Source organism: Chroicocephalus ridibundus, chromosome 11, assembly GCF_963924245.1.
Source record: "Chroicocephalus ridibundus chromosome 11, bChrRid1.1, whole genome shotgun sequence".
In the NCBI taxonomy this organism is placed as follows: Eukaryota; Metazoa; Chordata; class Aves; order Charadriiformes; family Laridae; genus Chroicocephalus; species Chroicocephalus ridibundus.
This window is the reverse complement of record NC_086294.1, coordinates 5,857,428-5,870,635: the sequence shown is the minus strand read 5'-3', so window position 1 is coordinate 5,870,635 and position 13,208 is coordinate 5,857,428. Positions and strand designations below refer to the sequence as shown.

At 48.1% G+C, this 13,208-nt stretch overlaps 1 protein-coding gene across 1 annotated transcript in view; it reads left to right on the top strand.

The window, feature by feature from the left end:
• Window positions 1–244: 244 nt before the first annotated feature.
• Window positions 245–13,208, top strand: part of WWC1 (WW and C2 domain containing 1) — a 72,209-nt gene continuing 59,245 nt past the window's right edge. Inside the window, exon 1 of the mRNA XM_063348720.1 lies at window positions 245–683. Within this exon, the coding sequence (XP_063204790.1) occupies window positions 565–683 (119 nt within the window). The 5' untranslated portion in view covers window positions 245–564. The remainder of the gene's footprint in view (window positions 684–13,208) is intronic.

Genomic DNA, 13,208 nt, shown 5'->3' with positions numbered 1-13,208 from the left:
GCTGCCTTCCGCCGCCATCACCGCACCCCGTCCTGCCGGCGGGGCCGGGCTGGGCGCGGCAGCGGCGCCCTGCACCCCTGGCCTCCTGTCTGCCGCCCTGCGGCGCCCCCACACCGGGGCCCCCACACCGGCGCCCCCACACCGGGGCCCCGCCGCACGTGCCCCCCCTCCCCGCCGGCAGGGGGCGCTCTGGTGCGCGCGGGGCGGGCGGGGCCGCGCCGCGGGGGCGGGGCCGCCCCGGGACCGGCCGCGCGGCCGCCGGCGGGGCGGCAGGAAATGGAGGCGTGAGGGGCCGGGCGGGCCGGGGTTCCCCCGCCGCAGGGCCGACCGCCGGCTCGCCCTCCCCGCACCGCCCCCGCCCGCCTCAGCCGGCTCCGCCCCCGCCGCGGGGCCGGCATGTGAGGCTGCCCGGCGGCGGCGGCGCTTCCCTGCGCGGCTGGGCCGGCGCGGCCCCCGTACCGCTCCTCGCTGCCCGCGGGAGGGGAGGCCCGGCCCGGCCCTGCCCCCGCCGCCTCGCCGCGGAGCGGAGCGGTGGATGGGGCAGCGCGGCCGGCGGTGGGGACGATGCCGCGGAAGGAGCTGCCGCTGCCCGAGGGCTGGGAGGAGGCGCGGGACTACGACGGGAAGGTGTACTACATCGACCACGGCAGCCGCACCACCAGCTGGGTCGACCCCCGCGACAGGTGGGTGGCGGGGCCGGGTGGTGGTGGTGTCGCACCGGGGCCTCCTCCCCTCCCCTGGCCGGGTTGCGGGGCACGGCGCCTGTCGGAGGGGGGGCTGCCGCCCGGCGCGGCCTCCCCTCGCCCCCGGGGTGCCCGGGCGGTACCTGCTGCCCCCCCCCGGGCCGGCGAGAGAGGGGTTTTCCTTACCCGCGTCCCCGGCGGGGCACCTGCCCGCTGCGCGGGAGGCGAGGGGTGGCGGACATCAGCGAGGTGGTTGTTTTGCCGTTCGCATCTTGCTGCCCACCTGCGCTCCCGTCTGCGGGCGTCGTGCGGACCCGCATCCCGCAGCGCCGGCATCAGCGCGGCCGCGGGAGCGGAGGGTGGCAGGGCGGGCAGTCCCCGCGGCCGCGGCGGGGTCCCGGCAGGGACCGGCGGAGCGGGGTCGGGGGGGGCTCGGTGGGTCGGAGGGGGCTCGGTGGGTTGGGTCGTGCCGCGGTGGCCCACCTCCGCAGGCAGCTCTGCGGCCTCGGTCAGCGTGGCCGTTGCGGAGGTCGCTGGCTTCAGGGTGCGTTTCTGATGGCCCCCGTCTCCCTCCCGCTCCCCAGCGGTCTCCGCCTGCTCCTGCCTGCTCTGAGGAACTCTTTGCCTGTGCTTAAAAGTTAGAGAAAGCAGCCTACTGTTCAAGACCCGGGTCATTTTCTAAGCAACACTCTGTCCTAGCACGTTCTGGCTCCATGCTCACGGCGGTTATGGTGAGCCCGGGTATTGTAGCTCGACCATGTGGGAAGCTCAACTTCTGGATCTCTGTTGAAATCCGAAGTTCTGTAATTCACATCTAATGCTCTGTTTGCCGAAGCTCCCGGACACACGACTCAAAAATCCATCTTGATGAGCTGGGAATTCCAGCAATCTGAATCTGTTGATAAGTTTTACATGCCTCCCCCCCCCATTTGACAGTGAGTGTTCCCCTTGTGATGGGGCAGGTAGTGTAATTCCTGAATTTGTTTTCCTTTCTTTTCCTTGCCCCAGTGATCGGGTTCCTTGAAGGGGCTTCCATTGTTGGCAGGATGGCAGCACTTTGCCTTCTCTCTGGTTCTGCTTTGATGTTTTTTTGTTAAGCGTGGAGGTGAATGATTGTCCAATTTTATGAGATTTTAAGGAGTGTTCTGCATTCCAGGAATAATCCTTGTGTGTACTGTACACAAATGTAACCTGCTGCCGGCTGGGGGTTTTGAACTTGTTTTGAGGCTTCTATTTTGGTAATATGCTCAAGAAGAGCTAAAACACGGTTGCTTCAAGGTGTGTTTTTTAACTGTCATAAGTCAATACAGGCTTAAATTAGGAATGCTTTCCTGGCATCTTTATTTTGTTACAGAGGATGAAGCCAAGTGAGAAATATAATAGGCCTGGTACTGGATTATAAAAATTCTCATCTGTCCTTGGTTAGCGATTCAAAAATGACAGTAATGACTAAATGGGTGCCTTATTTATGCATGTGTACTGAGCTGTTGCAGAAACATTACCTACTCACCGCTGTTAATGGAGAATATTCACATACATACTGATAAGTCCTATCATATGACATATTTGCTGTGCACATAGAAATACACCTGAATACTCGTGGCCCTGACGAGCTTTGCATCTGAGTCATCTTCTAGTAGCGCTACCAAGACAGCAAGCTCTGTTGGACACTCCCCCTGAAAATCCTCAAGGTTTTGAAGAGTTTATTGGTCCAACACTAGAACAACTATGTGACACAACATTTACTCATCACCTGGGGGACCATGTGCTTGCATAAGCCAAAGCCCTGCTCTGACATACAGGAAAGAAGTTTCTCTTTCAGTGAACTGCCACTGTGTGAAAACCAGCTGATGGGGAATTTCTGATCAGCTCAAGTCATAAGATAACTACTTCCTGCAGTAGTGAGCTTGGGTTTGTGCACAGCTCATTGGACTTTAACAGTGTATTTTAAGTTTAAATATTTAAAGCGTAGCCTTTTACAAATCATCTTTAAAATTGCCACAGCCGAGAGGTTGATTTGTGTATTCGCTACAGTGCTCTCTGTGCTGTGCTTACACATGCTGCCTTTTACCCAGAGGAAAGCAACAGATACTAGGAAACATGGCTCTAAAACTGCAAGTTTGAGGGATGTGGAGACAGATGTGTGCGTTTGGGCTCTCTCTGAACCCAGTTGCTTCTCAGTAGGACTGTATCTTTGTAATATTTATCAATTTATTCAGGGAGCAACAACTGGTAGCTAAAGATAGGACGCACAGGTTTTTAAACCTTCCCTAAATCTTTCATTCTAGCTTAATTTAGTGGAAATAAGCATGAGCAGAGATACCATCTAGCTTCAGGGCATGAGCTTGCCCATTGTTTTTGTGACCACAGTTGGTGTGAGGTTTGTGGTTGTGCTAACTGAGGTGGGTTTAATAGGCTGCTGGGGAAGCAGGCCTGGCTGGGGGCGCGCAGGGGGTGTGAGGTGGGACCTCAGCTGGCCTTGGACTGCATGAAATCAAAAGCTAGGCTGGTGAAGGTGGTGGGGCTGGTGGTTTTCCAGCTCTTGCGTAACGCAGGACACCAGTCCTGCGGGTGGGCTGTTGGTAAGAGGGGCCATTAGACTTTGCCAGTAGGAAGTCACTGGCACCTGGTGGCATCTCACTCTCCTGTAAAGCTGCCTTGAGTGATGCTCGGTGCCTGATTCTGTGATTTCAGGTGCTTGAAATCTTGACTGAAGCAACTGCATGTCAGGGCGCTCTTGCCTCATACCTTTTAAGGGCGTACTAGACTTGAGGGCAGTCCTGGGAAGCCTGTGGATGTTAAGAGCATTTTGGGAAATCATCTAAGGTTAAATAATCTGTATAATTCTGTGACGTACGTGTTACTGTACCTGTGGTATGGTATAACAGAAAAGAATCGAGGTACCTTGTAAGCATGAATTTTGGGTTAAAAAGCTGTAAGGCAGTTCTGGTGACCAGGTGGGGGTAAAAAAACCTCCATAAACTTACTGTGGTTTTACTTGTGTAAAACAAAGCTCATTGATAGATGATTATTTTTTTTGTAGATTTGCTTGAAATTAGATAATTCACGACTTGGATACAGTGTAATGGGAGCTCAAACCTTACTGAGCTAGGGAAAGAAATTTGTCATTCCTACTTTTAAAAGCAAGCATGATCTTTCAGTTATGTGCCGGTACATACCGTTTGGTAAAACATGCGAGAGAGTTGTCCCAGTTGCTTTCTTAAGACAGAGGGTGTGTCTGCACTGATGACCAAATAGAAAATAAGAATGGTGTGTCAAAACGTTAGCACCAGCTGCTGTTTGTTGTTAAACATCAGTGGAAATTGGTAACTGCACCAACAGAGCGCCCCGAGTGAGATTTCTGCTTTCATCAGACATAGGGTTAGAGGTGGGTATCTGGGTTCTGGTGGGTGTGCTCTCCTTGGGGGGGGTTCTTGGTTTAGGGGAACCTCTGCTCTCCCTCAAACTATCTTGGAAGAGGATGGGGTTTTTTTCACTTCTCTCTGCCTTTCAACCCAGAAGCTTCCTGGTTACACTGAGGATTTGGAGATGCCTGATAACCCGTCCCGGTCACCAATATTTGTGTTCTCATACTCTTCCTGCTGGCATGGTGGTATAAGCAGTTTTTTCTAGGTTATTTTACATGGAGCTGACTGAGCTTCTCATTTTATTACAATTACTGGACTCCTGTTGAGAGTGAAAGCTAGTGAAATAGGAGCACTTCTAGCTTAAGTCTGGTGAAGCTACTAAACAGCAGCAGATGTTTTCTGTTTTGGGAGACAGCAGTGCCTCAGTTGGTGGCCCTTCATTTCTTGAAGGCTCTTATTGATGTAAAGGGTTGGAGACGTTTATTAAATGAAAGCCCAGATCCTGTAGTTGCTTCCCGAAATCCCTTCCTGCTCCATGTGGAGGTTTTTCGAGGCTGAACCTCCAAAGTAAAGCTTTGGTGAAGAGAATTGGTGAAAAGGTTTGCCAAGGTTCAGGGCCAATATATGCCAATGTAAGTTTCGTCACATGTAGAAGACCTTGTGCATTTAAAATAGTTAGGGCCACCTATTTACTCAGGAAGAGCTGGGTTTGCTGAGACTGAGGATCTTGCTGAAGAAAAGCTAGGCATGCCGTATAGAGAGCACAGTCATCTAGCCGTACGCCTCTAGGTCCACCTTCTAGGCGTGATGTGAAATGCTGCGGGGTATTTTGTCTCACCCGCGTTATTCTGATCTTGAAGCTTTTCATCCCCAGTCTGCTCTGCACGCTTGGTCTCCGAGCTTCCTGTATTAAAGATTTAGAAATGTGAGCACCAAGCTAAAATTCCATATGTAACTGTCCACTACTCGGATTACTTGCCTATAGCATAACTGTAATCACTGCAATAAACCTAAATATAGCTAAGTTAAATGTGGGCGTTCTCCAAAGTGAAAGGGCTAGAAGAAGGGAGGGCAGTGAAAAGCGTCAAGAGTAAAAGGAGCTGTGCTTTCCTGTAGATAAAAATCAGTAAGCGTAAGGAGAAGGGAGAAAAATTCTCAAAGATGGACCATTTGTCTTCCTTAGGTTTTTCTTTCATCACTGGCAGCAGCGTAGGTTGTGCAGCTGAAGGCTGCTAGTTTGATGCCTACTGTTGCCTTTCTTTACTGATAGCTAGCCAAACACCCTGTCGTATCTATGTGAATCTGCTGCTTTCTTGTGTTTACACTCCCCAAAATAGCTGATTATTTTATAAAGAACAGGCAGTTTGGCGTGTGCCCTGAGAAGCCGTTGATGAGTACAGAAGGGATTGACAGAAATAGAATCTTTGTAGTTGTCTAAGTGCCATCTCTGGGAACAGGTGTCTTAATGTGTAGGACTTGTGCTGTTCTTAGGAATTTTTTTCACAGCAAATGAAAAATTAATTGGTTTATCTAAGTGCTAATATATAGGGAGGCAAGGACAGCAAGTAAGGTTATTGTGACACCTCACATTTTTTTTTAATTCATTAATATCAAGAGCCTTCCAAGGTGAATTAACACAGGCTGCATCTGTAATTGGAAAAAGTGGATTGGAGCTGAAATCAATCAGACCTCTTCAGTTATGAAAAATCAAACTTTCCGGTTTTGTTTTGTGGTGGCGTTTTTTTCCCCTGCGACTCCCCAGACAAACCCCGGGGAAGGATGTATTGATCTCTTTGGAGGCTGCAGGGGACCGCTCGCAGAGCCAGTGTGCTTCCTCACTTGTGCAAACTCACAGCCGGGGAGGGCAGCTGGGAGCGACAGGTATGATGCTCTGTAATAAGGGCATCCCTGCTAAAGGTGTGGTGCGCACACGTGTGTAGTGGCAGAGGATGTTGGCAGTGACTTTAGAGCTAATGAAAGAGTTATTTTTGTCTTGTTTCCCTATGGAACTTGAGGGGAAAAAAAAAAAAGAAAAACATGAAGTTTTGTTCAGCTCAGCAGCTTTTTAGTGCATCTTGTGGAATTCTGAGTCTTAAAAGATCAAAATTGCTTTTGAAGAAATCTCTGTAAATCACATTGTTTAGAACTATGTAGGTTGAGCTTCATCTTCTGCTCTGGCAAGGTCATTTTGCTTACAAGATCAGTTCTTTAATTTTACCTCAAAGACTGATAGCTTGTGAAGTTAGGGATGCTGCCACATACTGAAAACTTACTTGGCATGGGGACCAACAATTTCATTCCTATGTAGGTCACGTATTTTCATATTGAAGTATTTTTCTTGATCTCCGTCCAGTGGAATGGCAGAAAATTGGCTAGTAAATCCCAGAAGGTGTGAGTATGGCAGGTGAGAGGTGGCTGCTGTCTTGGTCACCTGGGGCGGGTGCTCGGTGGTGCTGCTGATGGGACACCTTAAGCTGCTGCCAGAGTTAAATTCCGTATCGCTGCAGGGAGCAAGGTACAGAAACTGTTCTGGCTGAGAAATGTTATTTTACTGCCTGGGTTTATTTTACAGAAATAGTTGATCCAGACTGTGTATGCCTGTGCAGAAACTTGTGCTGGCGCAGCTGGGGCTGAGCAGGTGCCTGGGAGGTGTGGGAGTGGAGCTGGCTCTGGGGGCAACTGGGGAATGGCTGCTGAGGGGGCACTTGTCCCCAGGCACTTGACCTGGTCAGGCTCTCTGCCAGCCCGGCTGAGGAGGTGTTCCCAGAGCTGGAGGTGCTTAGCTTTGCCCCGTGATTTCTGAACGAGTTTTACAGGAAGAGTGGATTTTTCACTCGCTGGAGCCCAGATGAAGCCAGCAGTGGGGCAGAACATCTCCTAAATGTGCCGTTTGCACTGGTGTCTTCATAGCTAGCATAGTTACGGGAAGATGAGCTTGCAGCAAACTTTTCCGTGTCTGAATCTGATTTAAATTCCCCTCCCTTGTGCCAGAAAATTTATTGGAAGACATGGGAAGACTTGTCCAAAAAAGTTTAACGAAATAACTCGTACATAAAGAAATGATGTGTGCTAGGTGGCTGAGGGTACTCCTGTCACTGACCTGGCACACCGCCTTTTTGGACTGGGATCTGATCTCAATTACTGGAGGGATCTATTGTTAAATGATTGATTCATATTCTGTGCTCCTGGAGGTGACTGCAGGCTGCCAAGGCTAGCCTTGCACTCTGCTCAGCGTGCCGAGGAGCCTCGCTGCCCCACAACGCGTTCCTGCACGTGTTACGGAGACATCTCGCTTTCTGCCAGGATTGAAATGTTCTGGGCTTGACTTGACACTGGGTTGTGTCAAGTATGAGAGAACTTCAAGTCTTTCTCAAAGAGGGGGAGAGAGCACACAGGCGGCTTGGGAAAATCTTGCCGATGCTCTCCCTGTGCAGGGGCTGCCTGCCTGGACCTGGTGGCCTTGAGTGCCCCACCAGCAGGACAAAGTGTTAGCTGAAAAAAATAAATGAATAAAGGGGGGTGGCAGCAGCCAGGTAAAGTCAGGTGGAGGTATGTAAACTAGTGCTGCTACGTACACATCTATGAGAGCTATGTAGATCGACCGCTTCCTTGGAGAGGAATACTTTTGATGCTGGCTTGTTGCCATTCATGAGACCTGTTTAGTAAGGTTACGTGCTTTGCTTGTGGTAATGAAGACTTAGCTTGAACTGCTCAAATAAAACCCCGAGTTCTTGTTCACAAAGCCTAAGGTTACCGCTCCCCCCTCCCTGTTAAGCTACATGCATAGATAATTGGCTGAACAAACAACAGACAAAACTGCTCCCGATAGAATAATAACTGCTTTTCACTGCCACTCATCCAGTCAAGTGACATCTGGAAGACTCTCTGGCTAGTCACAGGAGATTTGGTGTGTAACAGGAAGATGCAAAGAAGCCAAATCCTACAGCTGTCAGTGTTCTCTGGTTTTTCATGCTTTTGGATGGGTTCTGCTGGCTTGGTTTGTTCTCTGTTTATGCTGGTGCTTACGGCTTCCACCCCAGCCACGATGTTCTGCAACATAAGTACCCAACACATTTAAAAAGCAGATGAATTGCTTTCTCAATCTTGTAGAGGTGCTGTGGGGATTAATTAGTTCTGACAAAGTGCTTTCTGGCTGGGATGTCAAGCTGATGTTTCAGGACTAATGGTACTGTTCAGTGAAACTATTTAGTTCTCCTCAAATGGCTAATCACTGTTTTAGAAGAATTTACTCTGTGGTGGAAGTCTTTATTGATTTAAAGCACGCAATAAACAGTATTGATTTGCAAGAGGCAGTCATTCATATCTGCTCTATGCAGAGTTGAGACGTAAGGTGGTCACATAACTATTTTGAACTAAAATGTAAGTCAAGCTGTTGCTTAAATGACCCTGCAACAACTTGAAAATTTCTCATATGTAACTTACAACTGCCTTAATAGCCTTGTACTCAGAACAAGGGCAGTCCCCTGCTAAGGAGAGGGCTCTCTGCTATTTCATCCCACCCTACCACAGGGAGGATGGCCTGCAGAGGAACAGCAGTGGCCAAAATAATCTTCTGGACTCTTAGAGCAGCATAGGAAAACGTAGGTAGCCCCAGAACTGCTATATAAAGCTGTGCTGTGGATAACTTTGCAGTTAATTTTGCTTGTGCCAGACACAACTTTTGATTTCATGTGGCATCTGAGCCAGCTGAGCCTCTGCAGCTGCTGTGAGACATGCTGGTGGCCCAGCTGCACAGGCTGTCCCCTTGCCCATGCAGCCTCCAAGCCATCCAGTGCACAATCCTGCGGAACGTCCTTTGAGGGGCTCAGGCAGGTTGCCACCATGGGTTGGCAGCAACAATCTGTTGGACCGTGGCATCTAACCCCCGAGTGAATGGGAAGAGTCATCTCACTGACAGCTTCATCCTGGTCACTTGAAGTTCTCACAGTTGGACTCTTTGAAAGACTGAGCGTGCTTTTGAGCTGCTTATCCATATTATCTCAAAGGGAATTTGGGTGGAGATGATAATGGAAAGTATGTGACTGTCACATGTGATGCATCCATGCAAATTATCCAGCCTGTTTCCTGTGAAGTCTCTCGGGTTGGTGGCCTGTCTTGGGTGGTGCTGGGTCAGCCAGCCTGATTCAGGCTGCAGAGAAGCTGGCAGTAACCCCCTTGGGAGGTGGAGTTTATCGTACTTGTTTGGTAGAACTGGGTTTCTCTGCAGCCACTGAAATGCGAGGGAGGAGGTGTGTGGGTGGGAGCAGGGAAGCAGGTGGCACCCCAGGAATGGGGCAGCTCTCGTCCTGGGGTGGCAGGGACCGGGCAGGCGGGGGAGGGTGGGCTCCCCCTGGCCTGTGTTGCAGTAGTGCACTGGGGACAAGAGGAAATAGCCTTAAGTTGCTCCATGGGAGGTTTAGATTGGATATTAGGAAAAACTTCTTCACTGAAAGGGTTGTCAAGCATTGGAACAGGCTGTCCAGGGCAGTGGTGGAATCGCCATCCCTGGTGGTATTTAAAAGACGGGTAGACGTGGTATTAAGGGACGTGGTTTAGTGGTGGTCTTGGCAGTGTTAGGTTGATGGTTGGACTCAGTGATCTTAAAGGTCCCTTCCAACCCAGACAATTCTATGATTCTATGGTGCTCTAAAGCCGAAAACTCTGCTCACCCCAGTGCTGCTTTCCCTGAGGGGAACTCTTCAGCCTGTCTGCTCCATAGGGCTCCCTGGCTCACTGGGGGTTGTGAAGATTTCTGAGGCAGCCTGCATGTGCTGAGCTTCTGCGTCTGATGTCACTGATGGAGGAGATGTGACAGTTCTACTGCAACAGTGCACACAGGGTAAGGTCCATGCTCAATTAGTGATGCTTCTCTAGTTTTTTACAGCTGTCAGATTGTTGCAATGCTCTTTAGACAGGCTTTTGCTGTTCAGCCCCGACCTTTGTTCAGAATGGTGCCACTTTTGTTCCTCTGATGTGACTTTGGTTCAGTCTTCTCGTTGCTGCTTATGACTTTTGCTGTTTTGATGGGACGAGAGTGGCTCAGCTGGCGAGAGACCTTCCTTCTTTGGAAGACCTCCTTTGGAAGGTCTCTGCTGCCACAGCAACTTCTTTCATCTTTTTAGGATCTTTTCTAGATGCTTCCTATGAGTAGTAGAGTGATCCTGTGTAGCAAGGATGGAAACTCTTCTCAAGGGAGAACTTGGTATGAAAATGAAGTCTTTTTAAGATAAAATGGTAAGGCTTATCTAAATTAGGGTGACCTGTACTGTATTTAGTGTTCCAGGTGACTTTTTCATTCTCATTTGTGTTTTTTAAAAAAAATAAATCCTCAATGTGAATAACACTTTTGTATTGCAGGGTTTTGGCATGGTTAAACTTGAAATCAAATTGGCACTTTGAACAGACATTTTTTGTTGGAGCATGTATGTGGTGATGCTCAGGTATATTTGATTAGTGGTGTGTGTTAACCCTGCAGAGAATAAAGAGGTTAAACTCTTCTGTTCAGTATATTATTCAAGATTTCTCAACACCTGATCTCTCTCCACTTCAGTAGTCAGTTCATCCGCTTGCTTAAATTTTTCTGAAATTCCTTGAAGTTATCTCTACATCCAGCTAACCTAAATCACTTCTCAGCCAGCAAGGCAGTAAGCCAAACCTGCAATTTGTCTTGTCTTATGTCACTAGTAAGGATTTTACACTGCAAGATCTAAGCATCAAAGTTAAACAATCTGTTGCCTTGATGGGCACCGATTATTTAATTCTTATGTGGACACATACATAGAAGGCTTTAGGCTGGTTAACAGCTAGTTCTCAAAGTAAGTTTTCCAATATTCTAGACAAAGGCAGATTTGTCTGGTAAAGAGATCTCCTTACAGTCCTCAGTGAGTGTTGTTCTGTCTTATTTTAACCGATACAGGCAGGAAAGTGAAATGTCATAGCTGCTACCATGTCCCACGGCTTTCTGGGGCACCAAGGTTTTGCAAGGTATATTGGACCTCATAACTTTTCTGTTTTTTGCTTTTTAAATGTGAACGTAGAAGCTTCCAGATTTAACTTAAATCCAGTCTGTCAAATATCAATGTGATATCTTTTCAGTTGATCTGGTCTATAATTCCGAATAAGGGTAGATATATTGTCATATGTCATCTGTTAACTATTCATAGACTATTGTATGGCGTTGTTAGTTTCTCATGCCACTGGCTCACTGGTAATTAAATTTAGAAGGTATCTGCCATCATGGTCTCTACTGGATGCTAAGGGAAGCATAACCTGAATGTAAATACTTTCTTAAAGCACATGTTGTTGGCTTACCTGATCTCTTATACTCCTTAGGCATTACTCCTCATTTACTTTTTAATATTTCTTTTTAGGAGAAGAATGTGTGGGTGGAAAGGGTGTATGTGGCCGAGGAACTCGGCTTGGTCATTTGCAAAAGGGTCGGTCGCATAGATAAAAATCTCAGTTTGCAAAGACAAATTTGCAACTGAACTGGTCACACAGAGTCCTCCACTTGGGCTTGTTTTCACACATCCTTTGTAAATGCCACTCTTATCCCTAAAGCAAATGTTCTGTATTGAATTTTCTCTTCTTTATTCTCTCTTTGTCCAGTAGTTTGTGGCTAATACCCCATAGTGCTTCCTGGTTTATTTTCTATCTGCTTCCCAGGCACAGGCTCCTGCAGTTTTGAGTGGTAGTTCTGACAAGTTGTGTTACATCTTCAGCAGCTTGGATGGGCTGGTGGTCCTCCCTGGTGTGGTCTCTATGGTTCTGAGTCAGGTGCTGTGGTACTTCTTCCTTCCCATCGGGAAAAGATTCCTCGATTACTGGAGGAAGACATGACTGCAGCTGAACATGCCACAGTTCACAGCCTGGTTTTGATGTGTGAACAGGCAGTGACTGTTTCGGGGTGGGAGGACTTGGTCTTGTGTCAGACCATGTCCTGTCATGTCTCCGTGGCTGCTGCCGGAGCCCTTGTGCTCTCTACTGCAGGGCAGCAAGAGGAGGGCTGGGACTAGATGGCTGCTCCCACCAGGTCCTTGAAAGAGGAAGGCAGCTGGTGCGGTTAACTCCTCGGTGTTTAGTGTTTTGCTGTGTAGTAACAAAAATGAGGACAGTGCAAGTGGTAATTCGTACCCGTAATCGTTCTGCTTGGAAACCTGCTAGTGACACTTGCTTCTGATGGAGTGCTGTGTGTTGGTAAGCGTTTCTTCGCAATCAGATTTATTACAGAATAGACTTGCAGTGAAATAACCTAAAAGAAATAATTTTAACAATGCCCTTTAAAGGCATTATTGTTTGAATTACTTCCCTGGAGTAGTTGGGCAGATGTGTGGCAACACCTCTTTGAATGGCAGTAGTGCCTATTAACAAATATTTTGTTGAAGACAGGCTGAAATGCTGCTTTGATCCAGCTGCTTCGTGACCAGCCTAGATACGCGATGAAAGGTGTAGGGAATAGTGGAGTTATGTCAGTATGAATTAAGGATGTTACATTAAGATTTTATTATTTATGTTGCTTCCTAGGTGCTTATGGAGGGTTTACTTCCCCTCAGCTGGTGTCCTTGCGGCTCCAGGCAAGCTGTTAGCTTGTCCTTTCATGCCTTTGTGTTCCCAGCTCCGATGCTCAGAGCGCTCCTTTTCCCAGTGATTGTTGCTTCTACTTTCTCTCCCACAAGCTGTATAACACTGTTGCTTCATTCTCTTGTGGCCATACTTGCAGAGTCTTTAAAGCCTTTCATAAAGTAAGCATTTTGCCTGATGGGAGAAGGAGGTTTACAGAGTTTAAAAAAAAAAAAAAGGGGGCAAGAAATACACTGTAGATAATAGATTCCAAAAATGCAAATTTGTTTAAGCAACTCCTTAAAAAGAAGGGAGGGAGTAAGGAATTGAAGATTAAAACCAGTGTTTATATACATGTAGAAGCTGGAGGCAAAGCAATCCATTCATAAATATACAATAGGATTTATGTCATGGTGAGAAGTGCTACATGCATATTCATGTGTAATTTGCAAATCCTTTAGCGATTAAATACTTTACTCCAAACTCTAGAACTAAATAACCTTCTTGTTGAAATGAGATGTCCAAAGGCTCTAATGCTTCTCCAGTGAAGGGGAAAGGCTGGGTGGTGTAATAGATATGATACTCTAATTTTCACTCT